This window comes from Asterias amurensis, chromosome 2 (assembly GCF_032118995.1).
Source record: "Asterias amurensis chromosome 2, ASM3211899v1".
In the NCBI taxonomy this organism is placed as follows: Eukaryota; Metazoa; Echinodermata; class Asteroidea; order Forcipulatida; family Asteriidae; genus Asterias; species Asterias amurensis.
The window spans coordinates 2951860-2976719 of record NC_092649.1 but is presented as its reverse complement, the minus strand read 5'-3'; the positions used below and the strand labels follow the sequence as shown (position 1 = coordinate 2976719).

The window sequence follows — 24860 nt, the reverse complement described above, 5'->3', positions numbered from 1 at the left end:
TTGCGGCTGTGACAGATCTTCGCTCGACGATGGCTATTTATACACTATATTTTGAGGAGCTACATTGAAACGTTAGGTTTCGAAACACCATCACGATGTAGGACGACAAACTAAAGTATTTTTCGTCAATTACCGTTTCCAGTAGTGTTGTTATTACAACACATAAATTCGGCCGATCATCCGATTCATCACCTCAGGCATCCATCATTAGGCCTACAATTTTACAATCTGTATCTGTATTGTTGAGCCGGCAAAAATGTATAAAGACACATCACACCATCTAGTCTAGGTAAGTCGTAACGACGTAAGCGAGTGAGCATGCATCAGAGCATATGCTGTACCATCTTATCTTAAGGTAAAACACCAATGCCATCGCCTTATATCGATATTATAGTACATCATTTGGTTTGGGTGTATATTATAACTAAAAAGTCTAAATCAATGTTTGTGAGAGAGATTGGTTGTTGCCAGCTTGGTGTTTATATCCCCTTGTGCTGTGGGAGTTTGCCGAGTTCCCTTGATGGGAAGATCATCTTAACAAACAAACAGATAAATAATTATCCCAGATTTACCAAAACCAAACAGTGCAATTGTAGACTTCAAACAACAATCCTTTGAATTTGATTTGATCTTATTTGAATCATGCAACGACAAAAATGAGACCCTTTTCACGAATGCAGGGGGTGGGGGGGGGGGGGGAGGGGGGATACCCCATACATAATATTATGCATATGGATGGCAAACATGCATTAATCATTGTGATTTGGATAATCAATTTGTTGTGAGAGATAAACCATATTATTGGTGGCATTGTCACTGTGAATGTAATATTGACAAATTTGTGTAGAAGAAGTTAATTTTGTTGTGCAGATTACTCATTGTTTATGTTTGCCTTAAAACCTTTTTTTAATTTTGTATTCCTTTAGCAGTAACGGTTCCTTTGTTTCCACCTGATAATTTGTATCGATAGTACAGATTTGTGTAAATCCAGGATGAAAACGAGAATGTTACCATCCAATGAAGCCTCCAAGCAAGTATGGGACGGAGACTACTAATAAACACGCCCCTGTGTCTTAGCAAGTTAACTTGACAAGATGGCATATAATCCGCATCGGAAGCGGAGGGACCCTGCACTACTAACTGTGGTCTTCAGGGATGCTTTGATAAACTTTCTCAATTTGGATGTGAATCTTCTGTCGCATTTGGTGCAATTTCGGCTTATTACTGTGGGTAAGAAGACAATTTAATGTTGGGTCAGCGCCACAAGAAAAATGGCTTGAAGAAATACAGTTTCTCTTGTTACCGTAATTCATTCCTTGAGAATTAAAATGTTCTTGTTTTTGTTCTACATGTGTATATGTGGAAACAGACAGTTCTACATCTATGCAGCTACCTGTCAAAGCCTACTCAGCACGAAAGGCCAGTTTTTACAACTGGCAAAAATGAATTTGATTTTAGCAGCCCTGTTTTCGCTGAAAATGTTTCGCAGGAAGTCAGGACATCTCAACTTTTTCAATTGCTTGTTGTGATTTTGTGATGTCAAAGTTTGGGTTCGATTTCGTGTTCGCTGCATGTATAAACCAGGCTTAACTTGTCCACGTGGAGCCATGGGAGAGATAAAAAAAAGTGGGTCTTGCTGGATCTGACGTTTTGGTATTTGACGAAAATGATCGATAATCTAGTTTTTGAAGTTGTTTGAAATCAGTATTATCAAACAGTCATAGATTGTTACAGTCCCTACATGTGCTAGGTAGAAATGATTATTTTTATGCCTCAGTCATACACTTCGTCTAGGGCATACTTGTTGTTGAAAGGGATTGTATCATCGCAAGAAGTATCTGAGTCTGTTTCATTATTAAGTCTATCTGCCCCACTCCTGTGATCCAGGGTGTCCAAGTTAAGTTGGAGATGTGATAAAAAGACAAATGAATTTCAGATGTTCTGGGCCCAGCTACATATTTTGGCTCTGCTTACTGTTAGCTAAGAAGCGGTGCTTATACGGAAGCAGGGATTTCCACACCCCAAGCGTATTTCACAGGTTAGCAGGAAAGTTTTGCTTGTGTGCGTGAGTACTTCTCATACTAGACATTCTTCACTTGCAAAGCTAGCGCAGGCATAAGATGCTTGCATGTAAGAGGAGAATGTTGCTCGCAAGCAGCGTAGAATTTGGTGGTAAGCAGAGCCATGAAATCGGGCCCTCCTTCTTGGAGTATTTGTCATCTTTGATAGACATTTTGTAGATGTTTTGATTTGTTTTTCTGTTGACTTTTATTTCAGAACAGCATTACAGGTTATCTAAACACCAGAATGGATTTGAGTATTCAGTTGATCTGCTACTGAAAATGATAGAGGAAGTCCAGATTCCAGACAAAGTTTCTTTGTTCATGAAAGCGCTCAGAGAATCTGGTATGATACATTTTTATAAAAGTAGTGTTCTCAACCCCGAAAACACATTATAATAAATTTTGTGACAAGAAAATATTATCGTCTGGCTACAATTCGGTTATTTTTGGTCTCCCATTCTAAAAATCACCCATCAACACCGCAGAAGTATGTTTGCCCATGGTTACTATTGTTGCTATTGCTATTGTTGCTATTGAGTTTGTGCGAGTGGAATGCACCCCAGGCTTTCCAAACTCACATCCCCCATTCTTCAACTCTCTACTTGTCTCCTGTCTACCATCAGAGCAAAACCAAGACTTGTCTTGAGTAGACACTTAAAGGAACACATTGGCTTGGATCGGATGAGTTGGTCTATAAAAAGCGTTTTTAAACGTTTGTTATAAAATGAATTATGAGATGTTTTAAAAGTAGAATACAATGATCTACACAAGTTTCACTCAAAATTGCACGGTTTTCCTTTTACGTCGCAAACTAACACGGTTGGCCATTTATGAAAGCCAAAAATCTGACTCCCATAAATGGCCGTCCCTGTTAGTTGACGAGGTAAAAGGAAAACCACGCAATTTCGAGTGATACTTGTGTGGATCATTGTATTCTACTTTTAAAACATCTTTCTAACCATGTGCATTTTATAACAAACGGTTTACAAATGCTTTTCAGAGACCAACTCGACCGATCCAAGGCAACGTGTTCCATTAAATTCCAACTTTGCCTTCATATCGATGAAGTTGAAGTTAAAGGGAGTTTTGAATTTGAATACTGTGTCAGGGTGAATGTAACCCAGTTGTTATTAACATTCCAGGTGAGGACACAACCAATGCTCTACTTGCAGACTTCATTGCTGGAGTAAAAAGCCCTAAGGATTTTGACATTGAGCATCAGCTCATCACTAAGTTTTACCCACAACTTCAAGTCATAGATCCTGCAGAAATGGCCATCCACCTTAAGTACATTCGTGTTGATGAGAAGGAGAGCTTGATTCGTAAATGCGAGGTGGGAGAGATCCCCCAGGCCAGGACTACTTTGTTGCTACTGACCCTCAGGACCCTTGACCCGGGTTGGTTTGAGGTATTTCTTGAAGCTCTGGAATTGACCAAACATGGGAGTATCGCTGACGAGTTAAGATCAAGAAGGGAGACAGGTGAAAATAAAGAAACATTAGGGCTCCTTGATTATTACTTCTGGTAGTACAAAAAACACAAAAGTTCACATTGGTCTTATCATTTGAAGATAATGATGGTAGAAAACTTCCCTTAAAATATTATTTGCTGAGATGCGGTAGTTTTTGAAAAATAAGTAAAACAATTTCATAAAAATAGTTTTTGTCTCACTGAGACGAGACGAGAACTGTCTATGCAGATCCGATAAATGCTTTCATATTATAAGTTGGAGAGGTCCGCAAATGGTCCATGTCGTAGTTTCTTCGTACCCAGTAAAACAGGAGGTTATATAATTATTGTGTGGGTCATGCGTAGAATACGCTTGTGAGGTTGTTTTGAGTGTGCAGAATTTTGAGTGTGCAGAATCAACGACGTGTGTCGATATTGTTACCAAGTCAGTGAGTAGCGGTATGGGAAGAAAGTTCATAAAAGCAACTCATTCATCCAGAAACCCTAAAAAATATTTATTTTTATTTTTGTTATGAAAAAAACCTTGCACAGGGCACCATGCACAGCAATATCACCACATGCTGTGGGTGCAGTGGATTATTTTTGAGCCCTGTGACAGTTATTCAAATACACCTTTCTCTTCAGAATCTATACTCTTAACCTAGACTTTTTAAAATTATTTTACAGACCAGATGTCAAGAAACAAACAGAAAGAAAACAACCCTTACTCTTATCTTTCCGGAAGTATTGAGTCACTCACCCTAGATGGTGATATGGAAGATGATACAACACAGGGTCAACCAACAGGTGGTATGTAAAAAAGCACTTCGCTGGATCATTATTGAGGGCTCTCTAGTGGGCTCTAAACAAAAGCCCTACTCTTAAAGGCAGTGGACACTTTTGGTAATTACTCAAAATAATTATTAGCATAAAGCCTTACTTGATAACGAGTAATGGGGAGAGGTTGAAAGTAAAAAACATAGTGAGAAACGGCTCCCTCTGAAGTGAAGTAGTTTTCGAGAACAACGGTGCACCCAGGATTATGTGTTGTTTGGGTTTGCTCAAACCAATTTATTGGGTGGTGTCCAGGGGCCGGCCTTACGGCCCCTGGTGGGGTCTAGGAGCGAAGCCCCGGTGGGGGTCCAAAGGGCCTTGGAGCTCTGAGCTTTCTCGCGTTTTGAGGGTGAAAAATCAAGCCTCTTTATGCATGAATTTAGAAGAAAAACATACCTTTTAAGCACGTCTGATTCATGTAAATGTATCGTCTATAATAATCTTGCGACTGCAAAAATCAGTCAATAACTCAGCAAAGGTTTTTGTTTTAAATAGTAATGCTGCAGACGTGGTTGAAAAGAGAACATTATAGGCGGTGCTACTTACTTTTCATCACTGGGCGGCAAATTCCATGAATAAGGAGGCGACAAACCCAGAACCTACAGATATACTTTTGTTTTGCGAAAGTGGTATCGCATAATAATAATTTTTATCAGATTACTGTTCAAAAATGAAATTATAACTTTAACCAGGGCATAAATGTGATGTGTACTTTGTTAAGGTAAGGATTGCAGACCTTTTAATTCCTGAATATAGCCGACTAAAATGAAAAACGTGGAAAAGAAGCAACGCGTGGTGATCAACATTCGATTGGGTCGGTCGATAATCTGGTTTCATGCATATTCAGTAAAAACATTGTGGGTAAAAAAAACATTACTATCCGGCGTTTCTCAAATTTAAGTGTAGTGACTAGAAAACCATTGAATGCTGGAGCGACCAAGAACGACGTGATGAGATATATTTTATCCTGGACAACGGGTTTCAAATGCTTAACATGTTATTGTTGCAAGTTTACACAATTACAAGGGAGTTGTCATAAGCTCATTGCAGAAGCAAAATCTTTCACCTCGCAACTTGCCCCTGGCGTTATCGAATATCCCTGATAAAAGAGTTATTTTGGCAGGGGAAATAAATGCGAATAACAAAGGAAGAAAAGAAAATACTTCCACTGGAAATAAAACCCAAAAACTATACACGCAACTTTTCTCCCTCGGCTCTTTTTTCCTTTCCCCAGTCCTCCCCTCCCCCATTATTATTTTTTCCTTTCTTATTCTTTCCTTCCCTCTCTCTCCCCCGTTTTGTAGGTGTTCGGCTAACAGCCGAACAACTATTGTTATTGTTATGTTTTTTTTTTTTCCTCGTCTTCTTTCTCTCCGAAACTTCTCCAGCAATTTTAAACAAAAGTAAAGCATGTACAAACATCAACCTTACTATGTTCATAGACAATAGTGAGTAGATGACACCGCCACTTTTTTGGAATGATGACATCATTGATGACGTCATGACAGAGTTTTTAATGTTAAACATTGACCATTTGCTTGTTGGTGTATCTCAACGAATATTAAAGCTGTGATGTTCATGTTTGGGCATCAGATAGATAAAGACTTGGGCAACATTTGAAAAGTTAATGCCAAAATCGTACGACCCTAAGATCCGGGTCGTTACCCTGGGTCAAAGTTCGCATTCGTGTTTTTTTCATCAAAAAAAAACTTTTGAGCTTTTAAACAAAAGTAAAGCTTGTACAAACTTAAAGCTTACTCTGTACATGGGCAATAGGAAGAAGTTGAAACCACCACTTTTTTGGAATGATGACGTCATTGATGACGTCATGTCAAGGTTTTTAATGTTGAAAAATTACCATTTGCTTGTTGCTGTATCTCAACGAATATAAAAGCTATGATGTTCATACCTTGGGCATCGGATAGACAAAGACTTGGGCAACATTTAAAAAGTTAAGCTAAAATCGTACGACCCTAACTTCCGGGTCGTTACCCTGGGTCAAAGTTCGCATTCGTGTTTTTTTCATCAAAAAACAACTTTTGAGCTTTTAAACAAAAGTAAAGCTTGTACAAACTTAAAACTTACTATGTACATGGGCAATAGGAAGAAGTACTACCACTTTTTTGGATTGATGACGTCATTGATGACGTCATGACAAGGTTTTTAATGTTGAAAAATGACCATTTGCTTGTTGCTGTATCTCAACAAATATAAAAGCTATGATGTTCATACTTGGGCATCGGATAGACAAAGACTTGGGAAACATTTGAAAAGTTAACGCCAAAATCGTACAACCTTAACTTCTGGGTCGTTACCCTAGGTCAAAGTTTGCCTTCGTGTTTTTTTCATAAAAAACAACTTTTGAGCTTATGTATACGACATAACTCAAGATTGAGATCGATTTGAACCTTGAAACTCAACAGATAGTTGAACCTTAGTATTTTTAAGACAACACAAGCATGATTACGTCATAATGACATCATCAGGTATTAAATAACAATTAAACAACGTTTAAAATGTGTACAAATCACATGACGCGAACGTTTTTGGGGGAATCCCATCAGCGCTCTCGTTTGTCCAACAGAAGAGGGCGCTGTTGATTATCAAGTCTGTGTACATCATCCCGTGCAGGGGTAGCTACATTTTTTAAAGGGTTTCCATAAATTGCAAATTAAAACCTGAAGCCAGTGTCACACAAACATATTGCATTTGTGAAGAAAAAAGGAGTTGTTAAAAACTGTGATACAAGTTTAACTATAAAAGTCATCGTGTTTCAATGTCATTACGTAACGTCCAACCGAACACCGTGTTTTTGTAATTAACAAAAATTCTATGTCTATCTAGTTTTCTTTTTTTTCTTTTTGGGGGACCCTCTTGGGGGGGGGGGAGCTCAAGCCCGCCGAGCCCCCCCCCCCCCTGGGTGCGCCGTTGAAATAAGTTTTTTTATCAAATTTGATTTCGAGACCTCAGATTTAGTATTTGAGGCCTCGAATTCAAGCAACCGAAAGAGCACAACTTTGTGTGACAAGGATGTACCGGTATCTTTCTTTCATTGTTATCTCGCAACTTAGTGTGACAAGGGTGTTCTTTCTTTCATTATTATCTCGCAACTTCGATGACCGATTGAGTTCAAATTTTCACATGTTTGTTATTTTATGTATATGTTGAGATACACCAAGTGAGAAGACTGGTCTTTTACATTTACCGATAGTGTCCAGTGTCTTTAAGAGCTCTTACAATGGGCCAATCCAGCTGCGTGAACTCTTCTTGGAGTGGTAATAATACACATTTGTTATTTCATTTTCCAAAGATTCCTTTTCAATGGAAGAGACCGACGGCAGTGCATGGGGTGGATTTAAAGAGCCCTCCTCTGCAAGATTACACAGGACAACTTCATTTGAGTAAGTGACATCAAACATCAGAGCTTTTTGTTTGTTTGTTTGTTTGTTTGTTTGTTTGTTTGTTTGTTAGATGATCTTTCCATCAAGGCAACTCTGCAACTTTCCATTGGGATATAAACACCACGCTGGCAACAGCCACTCTCTCTCGAATACAACAATGGTTTGATAATAATAATAACCGTATTTATAACGCGCCTTTTGCCAAAGGATACAAAGCACCAGGTATTATTACTGCAAGGAGTGGGGCGAATTTTGAGATATAAGACCTATATCCTTAAGCACCATGTAATGGTTTACAAGGTGCTGTGGTGCAATTGGCTGCCAATCCAGCCAGTGAACACCGGGCGAACCCCTCTCTTTTTGATAAGTGCACTGGGTTCTTTTACATGCATTTACACAACACATGGGACCAACGGCTTTATGTCCCATCCGAAGGACGAGGCAATGGTTATGTGTCTCGTTTTAAAAGGACACAAGTGTCACGGCTGGGGATTCGAACCCACACTCTGCTGATCAGAAACACCAGAGTTTGAATTCGGTGCTCTTAACCGCTCGGCCACGACACTCCCATAGTCTATGATTATGAATTGCACAACCCAGTGGTTCTTACTAGATGACAATACTTATTCTATTGTGAAACCAGTAGTTAGATTGGTAGGTTTCGAACCCCACAACCTTGTCATGATTGCAAGTACTGCAGTCTAACCACTGGCCTGCACTGACAAGTTCATTGGAATCAAAACAAACAGAGCTTTAAAGGCAAATTACTGGGTTGATAATTCTTAAGGAAGCTCACATTAAATATAAAGTTAGTGTACAAGCCCTCGCAGAGGGGATGTCTGAAAGAAGTCTGTTAAAATTGAGAACACTTTTACAGTAATACAAATAAGAGTATTTTAGTACCAAATTCTTGAGCAAACGAAATATTGACATTTATTTTATAACAAACTGAAACATCTTATGTGGTATTTACAGTAGTTTTGATTAAAAAACAGAAAATTTGTATCAGCTTTCAAAAACTAGAAAAGTATTTTTGTACAATTTTTATTTTGTTTTTGAATTTAAGTTTTCTTTGTGATTTCTGCCCTGCCTTCACCTAATTGCCCTGGAATGCCAGACGGTAGTCTTACTGTCTATGTTTTCTTGTTAAAGGAACACGTTGCCTTGGATCGGACGAGTTGGTAAAAAAAAAAGCGTTTGTAACCGTTTTTTATATACTGCATATGGTTGGAAAGATGTTTTAAAAGTAGAATACAATGATCCACACAAGTTTGCCTCGAAATTGCGTGGTTTTCCTTCTACTGTGCGAACTAACACGGTCGGCCATTTATGGGAGTCAAAATTTTGACCCCCATAAATGGCCGACGTGTTAGTCGACGAGGTAAAAAGAAAACCACGCAATTTTGAGGCATGTTTGTGTGGATCATTGTATTCTACTTTTACAACATCTTTCTACCCATATGCATTTTATAAAAAACGGTTACAAACGCTGTTCAAAGACCAACTCGACCGATCCAAGGCAATGTGTTCCCTTATAAAATTGCAAAGTGAAATTGCTAAGGTAATGTGTTCTACTCTATTCACGGGCCTCAGCACATTACAATGACCAATTATGCTTTTATTCTCAGTTCACCAGACGCGTCACGTCGAGGATTTAAACAACGATCCCGTTCGTCCAGCATGAAACGCCCTCACCCAATACATAGTCGGAAATTGTCTTGCAGTCCGAAAAGAAAAGGAATTGTTAAACAAGGGTTCTTCAAAAGAAAAAGGAGTCCATCGGAGGAACGCCCTCCACAAGGTTTGTAACATTCCTCAGATTACTCATAAACGACAAATACAAATTTCCATTCTACCCAAGAACAGCTAAGATCTAAAACCTGAACTACCATCTAGTAACGGGCTTCTCTTCCTTCTTAAGTCTGAAATCCAAATCATTTTGCCCTTGAAAAATCAAAACCATGTGTACATGCAGGTCAGCTGGTCATACTCATTAAAATGTTCCCCTTTTTTCCAAAGAACCAAATATCATGCCTGTAGTATATATGCCCCACCCATCTCAGCATTCCAATAGGTTGCCCCTGCCAGCAATAAGAGTCCTCTACAACCTACGGCTGGCTCTAGGATTCTGTAAGCCCATTTCGGCTCTTGTAGGCCTACAGTGTAAATAGCGCACCACTTTTGATCTGATTTTTCTCCACTTTGCACCAAGTCCCCAACGTGTACCACCCCAAGTCTAGCTTCCTACATGAGTTGTTGGGATTATCCCACTCATAGTCTCAAGGGATTTTTCACAAAGTTTGCAAGATGTTAAACTTGTGTAAATCTTTTGAAATGATTGTTGCATTTCATCAATTGCAGTATTCAATACCAACAACACAATCTATTGACCAACATCTCTCACACTCTAGTCTCCTGACGATGACTATATAGAGCAAACTAGTTAAAACATTGAAACCAATTAAAAACTCACTCCCAGCAGTTGAGTTGATAATGAGAAGTCCCCTCGATCCACTAAGTGAGAGCAGATAGTCCTGGCCAATTTTCTACCTTCTGCCCAGGATATAAGCAGGACAGTTCTTTTCAGAACTGAGAAGTCTCCTGAATTTCAAAAGTCTACTCCCCTGTAGTAGACAAATCCCCTGAGAATACCACAAAATTTACTTTGGGGTAGTAGAAGCGCTATATAAAAAATCTAGATATCCACTCTCACTTCACTAGGCAGTCTACTGATTTTCATCAACAGAATGCTCATACCACACTAACTCCAAAAAGTGTCAAACGTGAAGGGCCTAAGCTTTGGAATTCCTTGGATACCTCTTTGAAAAAAATACAGGGTTTATTCTTATTCAAGCGGAAACTAAAAACTCAATTAATCAGCAAATATTTATAAGCAGACTTTCTTTATTCAAACCTCAAGTTTACTTTATATACTAGCTATGCCAATATTTAAGTTGTAATTTAGTTGTAATAGTATTTTCATATAGTTGTATTGTTCTTTGTTTTGTTATTGTATGAGTGGGGTCTCTACTCGACAAGCTGATGCTTCTTGGAGACCTCCATCCTCACACAAATTCCTATTTTACTACTTATGTCTTCCTTAATCATTATAATATAATGAAATGTAAATTATATCACTTTTCCTTGTGTGTGTTAAAAATAAAAGAAATGAATGAATGAATGAATATAGAGTATCACCAGAACCTTATCTACACAGCAAGTATAGACACCATGGTGTTTCAGAAACTAAATACACATCAAAACAATCTTGTTGTTTGCTTCATCATCAGTTGTCCACCACCATTATCACAACACTGTGAATGCACCCAACAGTACCAATTTGACGACAGTGTTTGGTGGAGATAACAATACCATCAACATCTTGAAGGAGGACAAAGGTCATGTGTCAAGTAAGACATCTTTTCATTCAGTTATTAAATTGTTTATGTAGATTATAACCCACATCTCTGGCAACATATTCCCAGGTCGTTGAGCTTCAAAACGAACATGACGAATTAAGTAGTTTTACTGTTACCAGGGGCCAAGTCGCTAAAGCTGTTAAGCAGAAAATACTGCCTGACAAAACTCAATGTATTTTTGGCTGATACAATAATTTTGTTAAGCAATACTTTTCTGTGCTTTGAAAGTTTTTGTGCTTACATGCTTTATGAATTTGATCCCAGGTGAAACAAACCTGGATAATCTTTGATCTTTGAAAATTTGTTCGACACTTAAAGGTGAAATTGTTTGAACTAATGATGTATCGTACGCTTCGGTGTTTAGAAAAAGCATTTACATGTAGGACACAACCCGAGCCAAGACTCGCCGGGGAAGACCAACCTGACCATGCTGCGATGCCTCCCGAAGATGATATACAAGCTGGCCCCATGGCCACAGGAGACTCATTCACACCACAAGAGGGTAAGCTACTCAACCATTACTCAGTGGTTTATAGGAATAGCCGTCGATTTCACAAAACTCTTCCTAACTTAAGACTAACCTTAGGACTTAGGATGAGTCCCAACCCTGCACTGTAGCATGCAGACCTTAAGATTAATCCTAAGTTAAGACGAGTTAAGACTCTTTGTGAAATCAAAGGCTGGTCTCATACTTCAAATTGAAGCTCCACATACCGTGCAGGAAAATTACTGTGTACTTTGATATGCTCCTTATAGGGGTGTTTTTATTAAGTTATCAAACAAGCACGAGTGGAAATTTATAGTTCTTCTGCGTCCCCCAACGTCCCCCAACGAGGCCGAAGATAAAAAATGCTACGTACATGTAAGAACCAAGTATACTTATTATTATTATTATTACTGTAGGCAAGATCATCGATTGGATGGTTGGGGGTTAGAGGTGAACCCATCTTAATTTCATTTACAAATCATTTCTGAATGAACACCCCCATCCAAGATATCTATCTAAAAAGCTCCCAGTTAAAAAAAATTAGCAAAAAAAGCTAGTTACCCCTCCAAGGATATGTCAACTATGCTAATTTGTCACAAAAATGTATCTTGTCATATATTGAAAGGTTTGCGGTAACACTATGTAATGACTATCTCTAAATGAGTGGTTCTGAAAATAACCGTTGGTTTTGACTTGACGTTTTGATCAGTATGCTCTGATCGTCTTCTGGAGAGAATTGAAACCAACGATTCTTTTTAGTTCTCCAGAAGAGCATACTGATCGAAACGTAGAGTTGAAACCATCGGTTCTTTTCAGAACCACCCCAACTCATTTAGAAATAGTCATTACATGGTGTTACCGCAAACCTTTCCATGTCGTATTTCCACCAAGCAAAGTTTCAAATCCTACACATTATCTTAAAACTATCCTTGAAATATTTCTCTCTAGATAAAACAACCTCTGCAGCGCAGAGGCCGCTGTTATATGACGACCAACTGGAGCTTGCTGAGGATGCAGTCAGAGGTAAAAATACCGTCTTGGTAGCACCGACTGGATCCGGTAAGACTCACGTGGCGGCTTACATCATCCATGATCACTTCATCAGTCAACGACCCAAACCGATCCGAGACAGATGTGCCCTGTTTCTTGTTACCACGGTAAGAAAGGCTTGGTTGACTTTGGCTGAACGGCTGTGCATTTACCACTAATTTGTGACCTATCCACCACAGCTGATCATTTGGGGCCCTCACTTAATTTAAAAATACGTCAAAGATACAAAGAGTGACAAGACTTGGGAGAAGTCACGTAAAAAGGGGAATTGTTTTTTTTAAATCAGGAAATATTGGAAAGTTCAATGGCACGCTTTTCAATCGGGTTATTAAGATCGGGCTATAAAGTTCAACTTTTGATCAAAAGGTAATTTTTTGTTGCCAGAAACTTTTAGAGAATATTAATTTCTTGTTGGGATAAGTATTTCTTCGGGGCAAGAGTTCTTCTGAGCACAGGAGCTCAATCCCCCTCCCCTCGCCCCGCATTTGTTGTACCATTGTTGGTATCTTTAATCTTTGGGGTATAGGATTGAGTACTCTTTGCACAACTATCTTATAAGAAGCTATTGCTCGTCCGCAAACCTCAAATTTAACTTTTTATTGCACTTACACAGCATATGGGATTTGAGGCATTGCATAGTGCAGCATCAATGTATATTGGGTTTGCGCCAAAACCGTGTGTATATCAACTTGGTAGATTGTTCTTTTGAAAACTTGTTTTGCTATATATTCTACTACTGCAGAGTAGATTTTTCAGAGATCGGGAGACTTCTCAGTTCTGAAAAGAACTGTCTTGCTTTGTAAGTACTACCTGGGCAGACTTGACCATTCTTGTATTTTCCCTTGTGATCTATTACTTGTTACTGTAGTTATAAAAATTTGCAAACAATGAAAGTTATCTTTAATTTTCTCTACAGGTGAATCTGGTCGATCAGCAGAAAAATAAGTTGAGGGAATTACTCCTCCCCATGGATTTCTTCTCGGTCATCGGTTTATTCGGTGCCTCGGAGTCGACCCTTCAGAAAGAGATGACAAGCAAGAATGTGATCGTCCTGACTGCCCAACTCCTGGAGAATGCCCTGGACTACATCCCTCTGGATCGATTCTCACTGTTGGTGTTTGACGAGTGCCATCTCTGTCAGGTCAGCCATCTTTGTTCCCAGTATAAACCTTTTTATTCCTGTTGATAACCAAACCGCTCCGGTTGCCATGGGATGGCAGAGTGTGCACAAAACATTCAAACGTGTTATCAGATGCTGAGCCCAAACTTCATTTTTTTCGCAATTTTCATTTATAAAAAATAGATCCCATAATTGGTTGCTAGATTTCCAATACTGTTTTTGATTATTTGTGTCATCAACTCCTTGTGTTGCTTTAAGGCAGTCACACTATTGGTAATTACTCAAAATAATTATTAGCATAGAACCTAGTTACTTGGTACCAAGTAATGGGGAGCTGTTGATAGTATAAAACATTGTGAGAAAAGGCTCCCTCTGAAGTAACGTAGTTTTTGAGAAAGAAGTAACTTTCCACGAAGTTGATTTGAGACCTCAGAGTTAGGTTTTTAGGTCTCAAAATCAAGCATCTGAAAGCACCACCTTTGTGTGACAAGCGTGGTTTTTTCATTCATTTCATTATCAAGTTCGACGACCAATTGAGCTAAAAGTTACACAAACTTGTTATTTTATGCGTATGTTGAGATACACCAAGTGAGACGACCTGGTCTTTGACAATTACCAAAGGTATCCAGTGTCTTTAATTTGATTGGAGGGAAATAGAGCGTAACATTTTGAAGCACACCTAGTTAACAAATTATTTTTTTTTATTTTATCCGCTTTAGAAAGACCATGCTTACAACACTATCATGGCACGCTACCTCAATGAGAAACAGAGTGGAAATACCAACTTACCACAGGTAAGCTGTATGGACTGTAATTGTGGTTGCAATAAATTGTCTCTATATTTTTTTTAACTGGTAACTAAACAAGCTTTTATCGAGCTTGAGAGAGAGAGAGAGAGCAGAGCAAACAATTACGAACAGTTCATAAAGGTTACCAAGGATTGTTCCTCATCTTGACTCAAAGACTTGAAAGTATAGTCTAAACCATGCCATGAATTGTCGGGGTTGGGGGTTGATTTTGAAATTGTCTCCGCTCAAATTTATCTTGATTCAAAACATTTAATCTCTGATTTTGTTCACTGAACTTAACATAATGCTTGAGGTTAGATCTTCCAGTCTTGCAATAAAAAATAAAAAACCCTCTGTACATCTTCTAGATTTGCAATTCCCTTTATCTGACAGATCATTGGAATGACGGCCAGTCTAGGGACCGGAAAGGCAGGCCATCAGCACCAAGCAGATCAGCATACCATTCAGATATGTGCCAACATGGATGCCCAAAGCATCTCCATGGTAACAAGGCACACAGAACAGCTGAAGAACCGTGTCAACATTCCCAAAGAGGGTAAAGGCATAGTTTTTTCTCAGAACAGGAAACCTATTAGAGTTGGTTGGATAAAAAATTTAGTACAAGATTTGTATTAACTGGCAAGTAAATTTTGTTAGGTTTCTTTTCTTAGAGCTCACTGATTGTACAATTTATACCAGTGCCAATCCTCCTGACAAATATTTCCATCTAGACTACTGTCAAAGTTGAGAATTCATCCAAAAACTTGGACAATTATTGCTTATTTTGATTGCCGCAATCAAAAACAAAGTTCATATACTTGAGTGGCTCGAGTTAGGTCACTCACCATGCTGTCTTTTCGATTGTTTTCGTTGAAATATGACTTTTTCATTGTATTAAATCTTCAAAGGTTTTTTCAGATGTGTTTTTATTGAGAACTACAAGATGGAAGAAATGGACCTTAATGTTCTCATCCAAAATCAAAAACAAAAACAGTGAATAAAACACAAGACCTATAGCGATAAGTAGTGTGTGACTTACACAAAGCAATGTTAATCTTAGTGATGAAGCATCAAGTGTCTTGCTTAAGAACACAAGTGCCACAACCAGGACTCGAACCTACAGCCTGCTGGTTAGAAACACCAGAGCTTGAGTTCATTGAGCTTGACCGCTCGGCCACGACACGCCATGTGTAAGGCCTGGCCTATTGTTCTGAACTGCAGATCAGATTTTAGAGCCTAGCGTCCGTTGTGCTGTGCGCTCTCTTTCACTCAAAATAATAATGATATTTCATTTATTTATATTTGAAGTGGAACCGATTGAGGTGAACTGCAGGCAAGTTAACCCTTTTGCTGACAAAATCAAGGAGATTATGAAAAAAGTTGAAGAGCTGCTACTGGAATCTCCAAGTAAGTACAGAGTTTGACCTAAGTGGGTCACTCACGCACCATTTGCTCGTGGGGTTGGACATACACGCCAGTCGATGGTTTGTTACTGGGCAAAACAAGCTAAAGTGTGAAGGATTTTTTATTTTTGACCTAATGTTAAATTAAAATTTGTACAAGCTAGTTCAGAATTACAAATTTAGTTATAAACATGGAGGATAACTTCTAACTAAATTTGCAAAAACAGATGATTTCTTGCGGGTACCTTCAAATTTGTGGACTATGGTTTTTACCATGTATTTTCATACTCTGATTAGCTAACTGCACCAGCTAGGTAGTATTAATTAGTGTATTTGTTAAAAGAGCAAACTAAAAGCCTGGTTAACTAAAGAGAGAGCGTTTTCCTGTATTTTGTTTGACAGGTTCTGCAATTCGTCGGCACATGAGGAATGAGAAAATCCCAGGTGAGAAGGGAAGCCAGGCCTACCGTCAATGGTGCGACAGAATGAAGAGAAATGCGCAAAAAATTATCACGCAAGATACTGATTATCGCATTCTCCAAACATGCATCAGGCATTTGATGGTAAGAACAAATTTCAAAAATTGATTCTAGTTATAAGAGGGAGCATTTTCTCTTAGGACTGGTGGTTATGTAAAGCCCGGTTCATACTTTCTGCGAATGTGAATTCGAAGCGAATTTAGATGTCACAAAGCTGTTTTTGCAACAAATGTTCACAGAATTTGAGCTCAAGTCAACTGTGAAGTTTTTGTTGCGAATTTTTGACATCAAAATTCATGTAGCATTCGCAATCACAGGAAGTATGAACTAGGCTTTAAGTGCTTGCCTCTCGCAATTGTTGGCCAGGCTTGATTCCCATTTAAGGCCAAAAGCGAGTAGAGTTGTGGGTTGACTCTCTCCTATGCCACAAGGTTTTTTTCTCTGGCTTTCCTCCCTGTGGAAACTGAAACACATTTAATCTCTGTCTGTACTTTGTGTCTTAATATGGGTCAATGTGGCTGGCTGCAAAAAAGAGCCTTTAGCATGCATTTGACCATGTTTTAACAGCGTCCTTCGCAATTCAACATTGCAGCTGCTACCGTGCGATTTAGGATAACAATAGTCAATATCTACATAGCGCGTTATACACCCGAAGGGCATCTCATCAAAGATTTTATTGATCCTGGATATATTTTCTTCTTATGCAGGGTTATAACTCAGCACTGCTAATAAATAAACAGGTACGGAGTAAAGACGCCTATAAGTACATCGATCAAATGATTGGCACAATGAAAGACCGGATAGGCAGTTTCGTTGAAAATGACTTTAAACTCTTGAAGATCTTCAGTGGTAAGTTACCTGAACCTCAAAAGACTATGGGTCATCATAATAATAATAATAATAATAATAATAATAATAATAATAATAATAATAATAATAATAATAATAATAATAATAATAATAATAATAATAATAATAATAATAATAATAATAATAATAATACTAATAATAATAATAATAATAATAATAATAATAATAATAATAATAATAATAATAACAATAATAATAATAATAACAACAACAATAACAATAGTAATTATCTTCAAGTACGCGCTAATTCTCCAATCAGATTCGCAGAATGGAGTGGTGATAAAAACCTATATTGCACGGCTAATACCACTACCTTCGTCTTGTGTGTTCTATGGTCACGCGCCAAGTTTGCTTGAAGATAAATACGTTATCACAAGCGCGCTCGTGGTAATACGGAAAATATAGCCCGTCTTTGTCCCATATCCAACTCGGCCTTCGGCAGAAGCGCAATATTTTTCCGTATTCCACTCGCGCTTGTGTGATAACTTGTATAATAATAATACTTGGTTCTTATCAAGTGCTGTATCACACCCCTAAGGGGGGTATCAAACCCCACAGTATTTTTTCCTGCAAGGTACACTGTACATGTATGTGGAGCAATGTTACATGAGGCAGTGTAGGTAACCAGTTCTTGGTAATCTCATATTAGAAAAGGCATTCATATTTGAATGTTCACATTTGAATATTCATTTTCCGAGGGATCGAAAGACACTGTTTGAAACATTACTCATAAGGTGGTCCTGTTGCATGCACTGCAGTTGGTTGCCGGCAAAAGTTGTCTCTAACATGTATGTGTGTCGAGGCCCCAACAATACACGTTTTATAGGAACCAAAATGAACCTTAGGAATCACAAATAAACTTTGTAAGATTACTCACATGGGCTTCTTATGTAGCGCTCAAATATGTCACTCAGTGATGTTCTTGGCGCTCCAACATTATTACCCCTGGCCATTATATTTCACTCCTTATTAAAACTCAGCTTCCTGGGGAGTAGCCTGTGCATACAGTATGTAGCACACCAAGCTAAATCAATCACCTGCCTCTCAGGTACCCATTAACTTAAAGTTGAAGAGAATCAATATGATTTGCACTGGAAATTAATTCTTTCACTGTTCTCTAAAATGTTTTAAGATGAGCAGAGGGCGTTGGAGAAGATCAAAAACGACCGCGACAATGAGAATCCACTTCTTGAGAAACTATGCGAGATCATCTTGGAAGAGTATCAAAACCGTCCTCAGTCAAGGGCCATCTTGTTTGTCAAGACCATTGATACCACTCAAGCTCTTCAAGACTGGATCTTGGATACTCGGAAATTAAAATCCCTGAATCCAGGAAGGATTGCTGGGTCAAGAGGTCAGTGTGACGATCACATGATCAGTTTTTTTCATCTGAAATAAGCAAACTGTATGGATAATAACAAGTTTTGGCATGGTCCACTGAACCCTAACTATGCTGAAACTTTTCGCAAAAGATCTTCCAATGATCGTGGAGTCTTGGCCAAGTGTCTTGGGTTTCAAGTCGGGAGTAAAGTGAGAAACCGTTTTCAATTTTCAGCATGTAAACACATTGCAATGTTGTCCAAAGGCAGCTGTTGCATTTTTTGTTACAGTTTTCTGGAATATGACTTCATTTCAGAATGAAACATTTCACAGAAAATATATACAAGCACTCAGTTTTCAGACTAAAACCAACAAGTTATGTTTTTATCCCTGCGTATCCTGTATAAATCCTTCAAATCACATTTAAAGCAACTTGAAAAATATTTTTCTTTTTTCAACCTTTTCAGATATGAACTCCAACCAACAGAACAAAGTGATTGAGGATTTCCGCAGAGGTGACCATCACATGCTGGTAGCAACCAACCTGCTTGAGCAGGGTACCGACGTACCGGCTTGTAATCTCGTCATACGGCTGGATTATGTGCCAAGTGACTTTGGGCATGTCCAGATAAAGGGTGAGTTTTGACACGTTAACTTTATCCATCAAGGAATTTTGTTCATAGTGTGTAAAAGAACTTAAATTGTTTCAAACACCTTAAATGACACTGCTTCATTCATCATAGCATACATAGGTATTGCACTGCTATTAAGCACTGCTCTATAAAGCACAATATAAGAATCGTATTATTATTATTACTACATACATGTAGGATTTGAAACTTTGCATGGTGGAGATAAGATATAGAAGAGTTTGCGGTAACACCATGTAATAACAATCTCTAAATGAGTTGGGGTAGTTCTGAAAAGAACCGTTGAGTTAACTTGACGTTTCGATCAGTATGCTCTGATCGTCTTCTGGAGAATGCTGGACTCTGATGCTGCATGCTGCTTAAGTACTAGGCGGTGGATCAGCGGTGATGCACGAAGGCGGGAAATGTAGGCGGGAAGTGAACTCGATGATGCGTGGTGAAACCTGTTGTGGAGCCTTGGGGGTTGTGTGGGGGGTGTGTGCTCACTGAACCGTGTCAGTAGGAACAAGCACAGGGGACAGTGAGGGTGTGGGGCCTAGGTGACTGAGGGTATAGATGACCCAAAGCAGTCTAATAGTTGGGGCCTAGGGGGTGACCGTGGATATAGAAGATCCATTGGTCGGGAGAAGGGGGAGCCAGATGTCGCTGATGTGGAAGCCAATGTCTTGGGGTACGGTGTCATGCTTGTGGATCTCGATGGCCTCTCTAATGCGTCTAGGGTGCCACGCCTGGATGGGAGCGATGATCTCAGCAGCATCCCAGTTCACTCGGTGGTCAGCGATGTGGGAATGCTTGACGATGACGGATTTAGGTCAAACACACACACCCACAGTTAGTTTACCATACCTAGGTCCCCCCTCTCATCGCCTCCAACGCATCTTCAAGGAAGCAGGTATCAAGGTGTATCACTCCGCCCCAAAGAAACTCCATGGCTCTCTCCAATCGCACAAGGACAAAAAGGACCCCTCCGCCCGTGCCGGAGTCTATCGCATTCCATGCGAATGTGGTAAGGTTTATGTCGGGGAAACCGGGCGTAACCTTCCCACTAGACTTAAGGAACACCGAGCACACGGTAGGAGGGGGGACTTCGATAAATCCGCCCCAACTCGACCACCCCAACTCATTTAGAGATTGTTTTAACATGGTGTTACCGCAAACTCTTCTATACATACATGTAGTATATATATGTAATGAATAGGGTAGATGGCCTTAGCTTTCGATCCAATCTGGACCTTCTTCAGATCCAGAAAGAAGCGGGAAAATAACAGCCAATCAAAGTTTCTATTTCAGAGACAATATTGGAGGCTATGAACCAATAGGAGTGAAGTGGCGAGGACAAAGGATGTTTAGGATGAAAGGATGGGTTACTGGACCATAAAAGTGGTAAATGTATTGTTCGACAACAATGCAGGGAGACATGAAAGGGTAGGATTAGAGAGCAAGTTGCATCATGATGCAACTAACAATGGTCAATTAATAAGAATAGCAAGATCAAAGGTATGATGCTTTTAAAAATAGGTATGAGGGACCTGTGGAAAAAAAGGGGGGTTACTTACATCAGATAGTTACAGTGATGAATTTATAAAAACAACTTTAAACAAGATTAATTTATACTTTATGTACATAATATGTACAACATATAAGTTCTTAGGGCGAAGTGAAGTGGAGGGTAATGAGAAGATATTTAACACCAGTGTTTATGTTAAGTCCAAAGGGTTTGACTGTCTTGAGTTGGTGAATCCAGTGTGATTCTCTACTCTTGCGGTGTGTGTCATCACCATTGCAAGCTTCAATCACCAGAAGTTCAACATCACTGACACTATGATTGGGGCTGTTGAAGTGGATAGAGACTGGGTACGGTTTCTTAGTCTTTATGGAAGAGACATGATTCGCAAAGCGAATACTAAGTTTGGTCTTAGTCTCTCCCACATATTGTAGCCCACATCTCTTACATGATATGTAGTATATATATGTATATATATACTACATGAGTTACAGCTTTTTTAAATCAAGCTTAGGATTTGCAGCACACCTGTGGTCATTTTGAAATGAACCAAAATCCCATTTTTTTAAAAAAGAATGGTGCCTGTGAAATTATCACAATGATGATTGAGATACATGTAACAGGTTTGAATTTTGCCTCAAATCTCTCGCAGGTCGCACTCGAGCCAAGGATGGCAGAAGTTACCTCATCTCTCTGATCGACTCCAACGCGGCCGATCGCGACGGTGCCAACCGTCAGCGCGAGGCAATGATGACACAAGCAGCTCTTAACCTCAAAGCTTCATCAGAGGTAGTGTTTCGAGAGCAGATGGAATCCCAACAGGAAAGAGACAGGATCAACCGAGAAGTCCGGCAACAACAGAAGAGAGATATCGTCGAGAGTAACGCAGGAGAGCGGTTCAGTTTTTGCTGCGGGATGTGCGGGAAGCACGCCTTCTTCTCTGACGAGATTGGAGTGTACAGGGGATCACTTTACGTCGTCTTGGATACTCAATTCCCTCAGCAGATGAGAATGAAACCTCACCCGAAACCCAAGAAACTCGGCCAAGATTCAACGATCATTGGGAAGATCTACTGCGAGAAGTGCGAGCACGATTGGGGTTCGTTGGCACGTGTCAAAACATCATACTATCCATCTATACGAATCGCTCAATTCAGCCTGGTGAATGTAGTCACTAATGAGGGGCACACTTACAGGAAGTGGAAAAATGCACCTTTCGATGCTGAAAAACTTGAAAATCTTCCGCAAGCAACTGCTGTGCGGGTGCCAAGTGACCTTCTGAAAAAACTGATAAAGTTGTAAGGGAAATTCCTTCCTATTTATGAGACTACAATCAGACCAGAAATTGACTTGTAGCACAGTCCCAAACAAGACCAAGTTCGATTCCTATTTATGAGACTATAAACAGACCAGAAATTGACTTGTAGTACAGTCCCAAACAAGACCAAGTTCGATTCCTATTTATGAGACTATAAACAGACCAGAAATTGACTTGTAGCACAGTCCCAAACAAGACCGAGATACGTATTCAAGTGTCAAGAGAACTACCAGTAGGAAGTAATAAACCACAAGGGAAACTGACTGGCGGGGTATACAGCAGTACAAACCAATTTCTGAACTTTGGATTTATGTGGCAGTGCTCTACCAACTGAGCTATCTAGCTAGTCAGAAGTCATACACCCTTTTTAATCATGGATAACTATCAGATTGCAAAGAGGTTCATTCATTCAAACCAAGCCACAACGATGGCTTTAAAATTTAGGTTAAAAAAAGCAGTATCATATACTCAATGTTTTTAAATTTCAATATTGTGTTTAAATGTGAATGTTTTTAGTATGGCGGGTTGCCCGTTAAAATTTTCCTTGTTTTATTTTGCGTTAGAACTAGAAGCCAGTCTCTTTTTTCGTACAAATCAGTTGTGGTCATACATTTTGATGACAGAGTTGGAGGCAGAATTCTGAAGGTCTATTTTGGGGCAATATTTAGAGCTTGCCAAGGACAACATGCTCACAAAGGTTACCAGCCCCAAAGCAATGCCAATTGTATCATCTGTGGCTGGTATCTTGCTCATTTTTACCAGATATTTTTTCTGCTTGATAATAATAGACCGTTTTTATAAAGTGCTTTTCACGCTGGAGGGGTGTCTCAAAGTGTGTTAACATTAATACCCCTGGTCACTGGGCCTTAATTCATTCCTTAAACCATCTCAGCTCCCTGGGGAGTATACAGCCTGTGTCTGACAAATGCCACTGCCTTTGAATCAATTAAAATAAAGATTTCCTTTTAAATAAAGGTATGAGCTTGGGAGCCGGTAGTGAAAACCTTGGGTGTTCGGTTGATGGTCGCTCATGGCAAAAACAAATTTAATGACAAGTTTATTCAAAGGATTTAGGTACTTTTTGTAAAACACATAACAGATTGTCCACATTAAACTTGCACGGTTTGAAGATAATGATAGTAGAAAGCTACACCTTTGGTTTGGGAAATGTTTTGTACTTTCAATCATATATAAGTGTAGATAAAAACATAAAAACTAACCTTTGAAAAATGAACTTCAAAAAGTGGTCCAGTTTTTTGAGATATCCTGAGTGATTATATGGTCACGCAGGAGGAATAATCCATAATTGGAATACAAAATCTGTGAGACGTTCTTGTCATCAGTAAATTTGAGGGATAAAAACTGAAGTATTTTTCCCATAACCACATTACTTCTTATTACTTCAAAGTGAAATGATTCAGTCTCATGCTATATATTGAAAGCTGCTGTACTTATAAATAATAATAATATCAAAGTCTTATATAGTGCACGTATCTACCAAACAAGGTACTCAAGGCACCAAGTTTATACAAACTTTCAGAAAGATAGGTTATTGCAGTGATGGATTCTGAGACCCAATTATGTAGCACTTATAAGGGTTTACAAGGTGCTACGGCGCATTAAGCAGGAACACCGGGGCGAACCCCTTCTCTTTTCGATAAGTGCACTTGGTTCTTTTACATGCGTTACACAACACATGGGACCAACAGCTTTGCGTCCCATCTGAAGGACGAAGCAATGGTAAAGTGTCTTGCTTAAGGACACAAGTGTCACGGCTGGGGATTCGAACCCACACTCTGCTGATCAGAAACACCAGAGTTTGAATTCGGTACTCTTAACCGCTCGGCCACAACACTTCCAGCAAGTACATTTTTATTGTTGTTAATTTTACTACCAAACAAATGCCTCCCCTTTTAGAATGATTTAGTTGGATGGTTATAGTTTGTGCGTTGCAGCACTTAATTGTTTTAGCCTCATTGAACAAGTTTTTCCTCAAGGAAATCAGTAGAAGCAGTATAAGCAATAAACATTGACTAAGAAGCTGCAAGGTTTAAAAATTCTTCTACTTTTGAGAATTGTGGGTTCACTAGAGCGGGATTTGATTCGGCAACCCCCAGTTTAACGCGATGGCGCTCTGCCAACTAAGTTATGTAGCCCTGAGGTTGGCGGTCTACCTCTTAAAAAATTTAAGTAAAGATTTTAGAATTTCAGTAACTACAGTACTTAATGCAAACGTGGTAAAGGAACAAATTTTGTTTTCTGTATAGTTAGGTAATAATTTTGTGATTACATGATTTGTTGAATTTTATCTTAATAAATATTTTGTTTTATGTTTGGTTTAGCCCTATTTAATTACTTTTGGATTTTGTAAGGAAATAGTTCATGGGTGACAACCATAATGTTGGGAAAATCTTTAGGTCTAGTGAGAAGTGGTGGCAAATACTCTTTACTCATGCGGATTTATTTCCTAGAATGATTGTTGAGTGAGGGTTTTCTTATTATAACAAATCATGGTTATGTTCTTTTTTTCTTTTTTCTTAAACTTGATATGCTAAGATCATAAAATAAATAGTAGGATACTTATTGCAATAATGTAAACTTGCCAAGACCAGATATTTTTGTTGTTATTACCTGCTTAGCAGAGTAATTGTTTGCTTAGTAAATGTGCCTATGAGTCATGAATAAACACTGAAATAACAAAATTT

General features: G+C 38.9%; 1 protein-coding gene across 4 annotated transcripts; it reads left to right on the top strand.

Moving 5' to 3' along the window:
- LOC139950390 (antiviral innate immune response receptor RIG-I-like) lies at positions 1-24860 on the top strand. 4 transcript variants are annotated; one of them, XM_071949039.1, is made up of 19 exons: positions 1-289; positions 976-1230; positions 2278-2406; positions 3206-3544; positions 4200-4322; positions 7657-7747; positions 9376-9548; positions 11038-11157; positions 11531-11668; positions 12602-12810; positions 13620-13844; positions 14543-14617; positions 15005-15167; positions 15920-16018; positions 16417-16577; positions 17201-17342; positions 18496-18717; positions 19151-19318; positions 21490-24860. In XM_071949039.1, exons 2-19 carry the CDS (start codon positions 1095-1097, stop codon positions 22137-22139), a joined length of 3363 nt encoding a protein of 1120 aa, XP_071805140.1. In that variant the 5' UTR covers positions 1-289; positions 976-1094; the 3' UTR covers positions 22140-24860. The 4 variants fall into 4 exon arrangements, with proteins under 4 accessions (XP_071805140.1, XP_071805132.1, XP_071805149.1 ...); XM_071949031.1 differs by having other exon boundaries at positions 971-1230; XM_071949048.1 differs by having other exon boundaries at positions 1-355.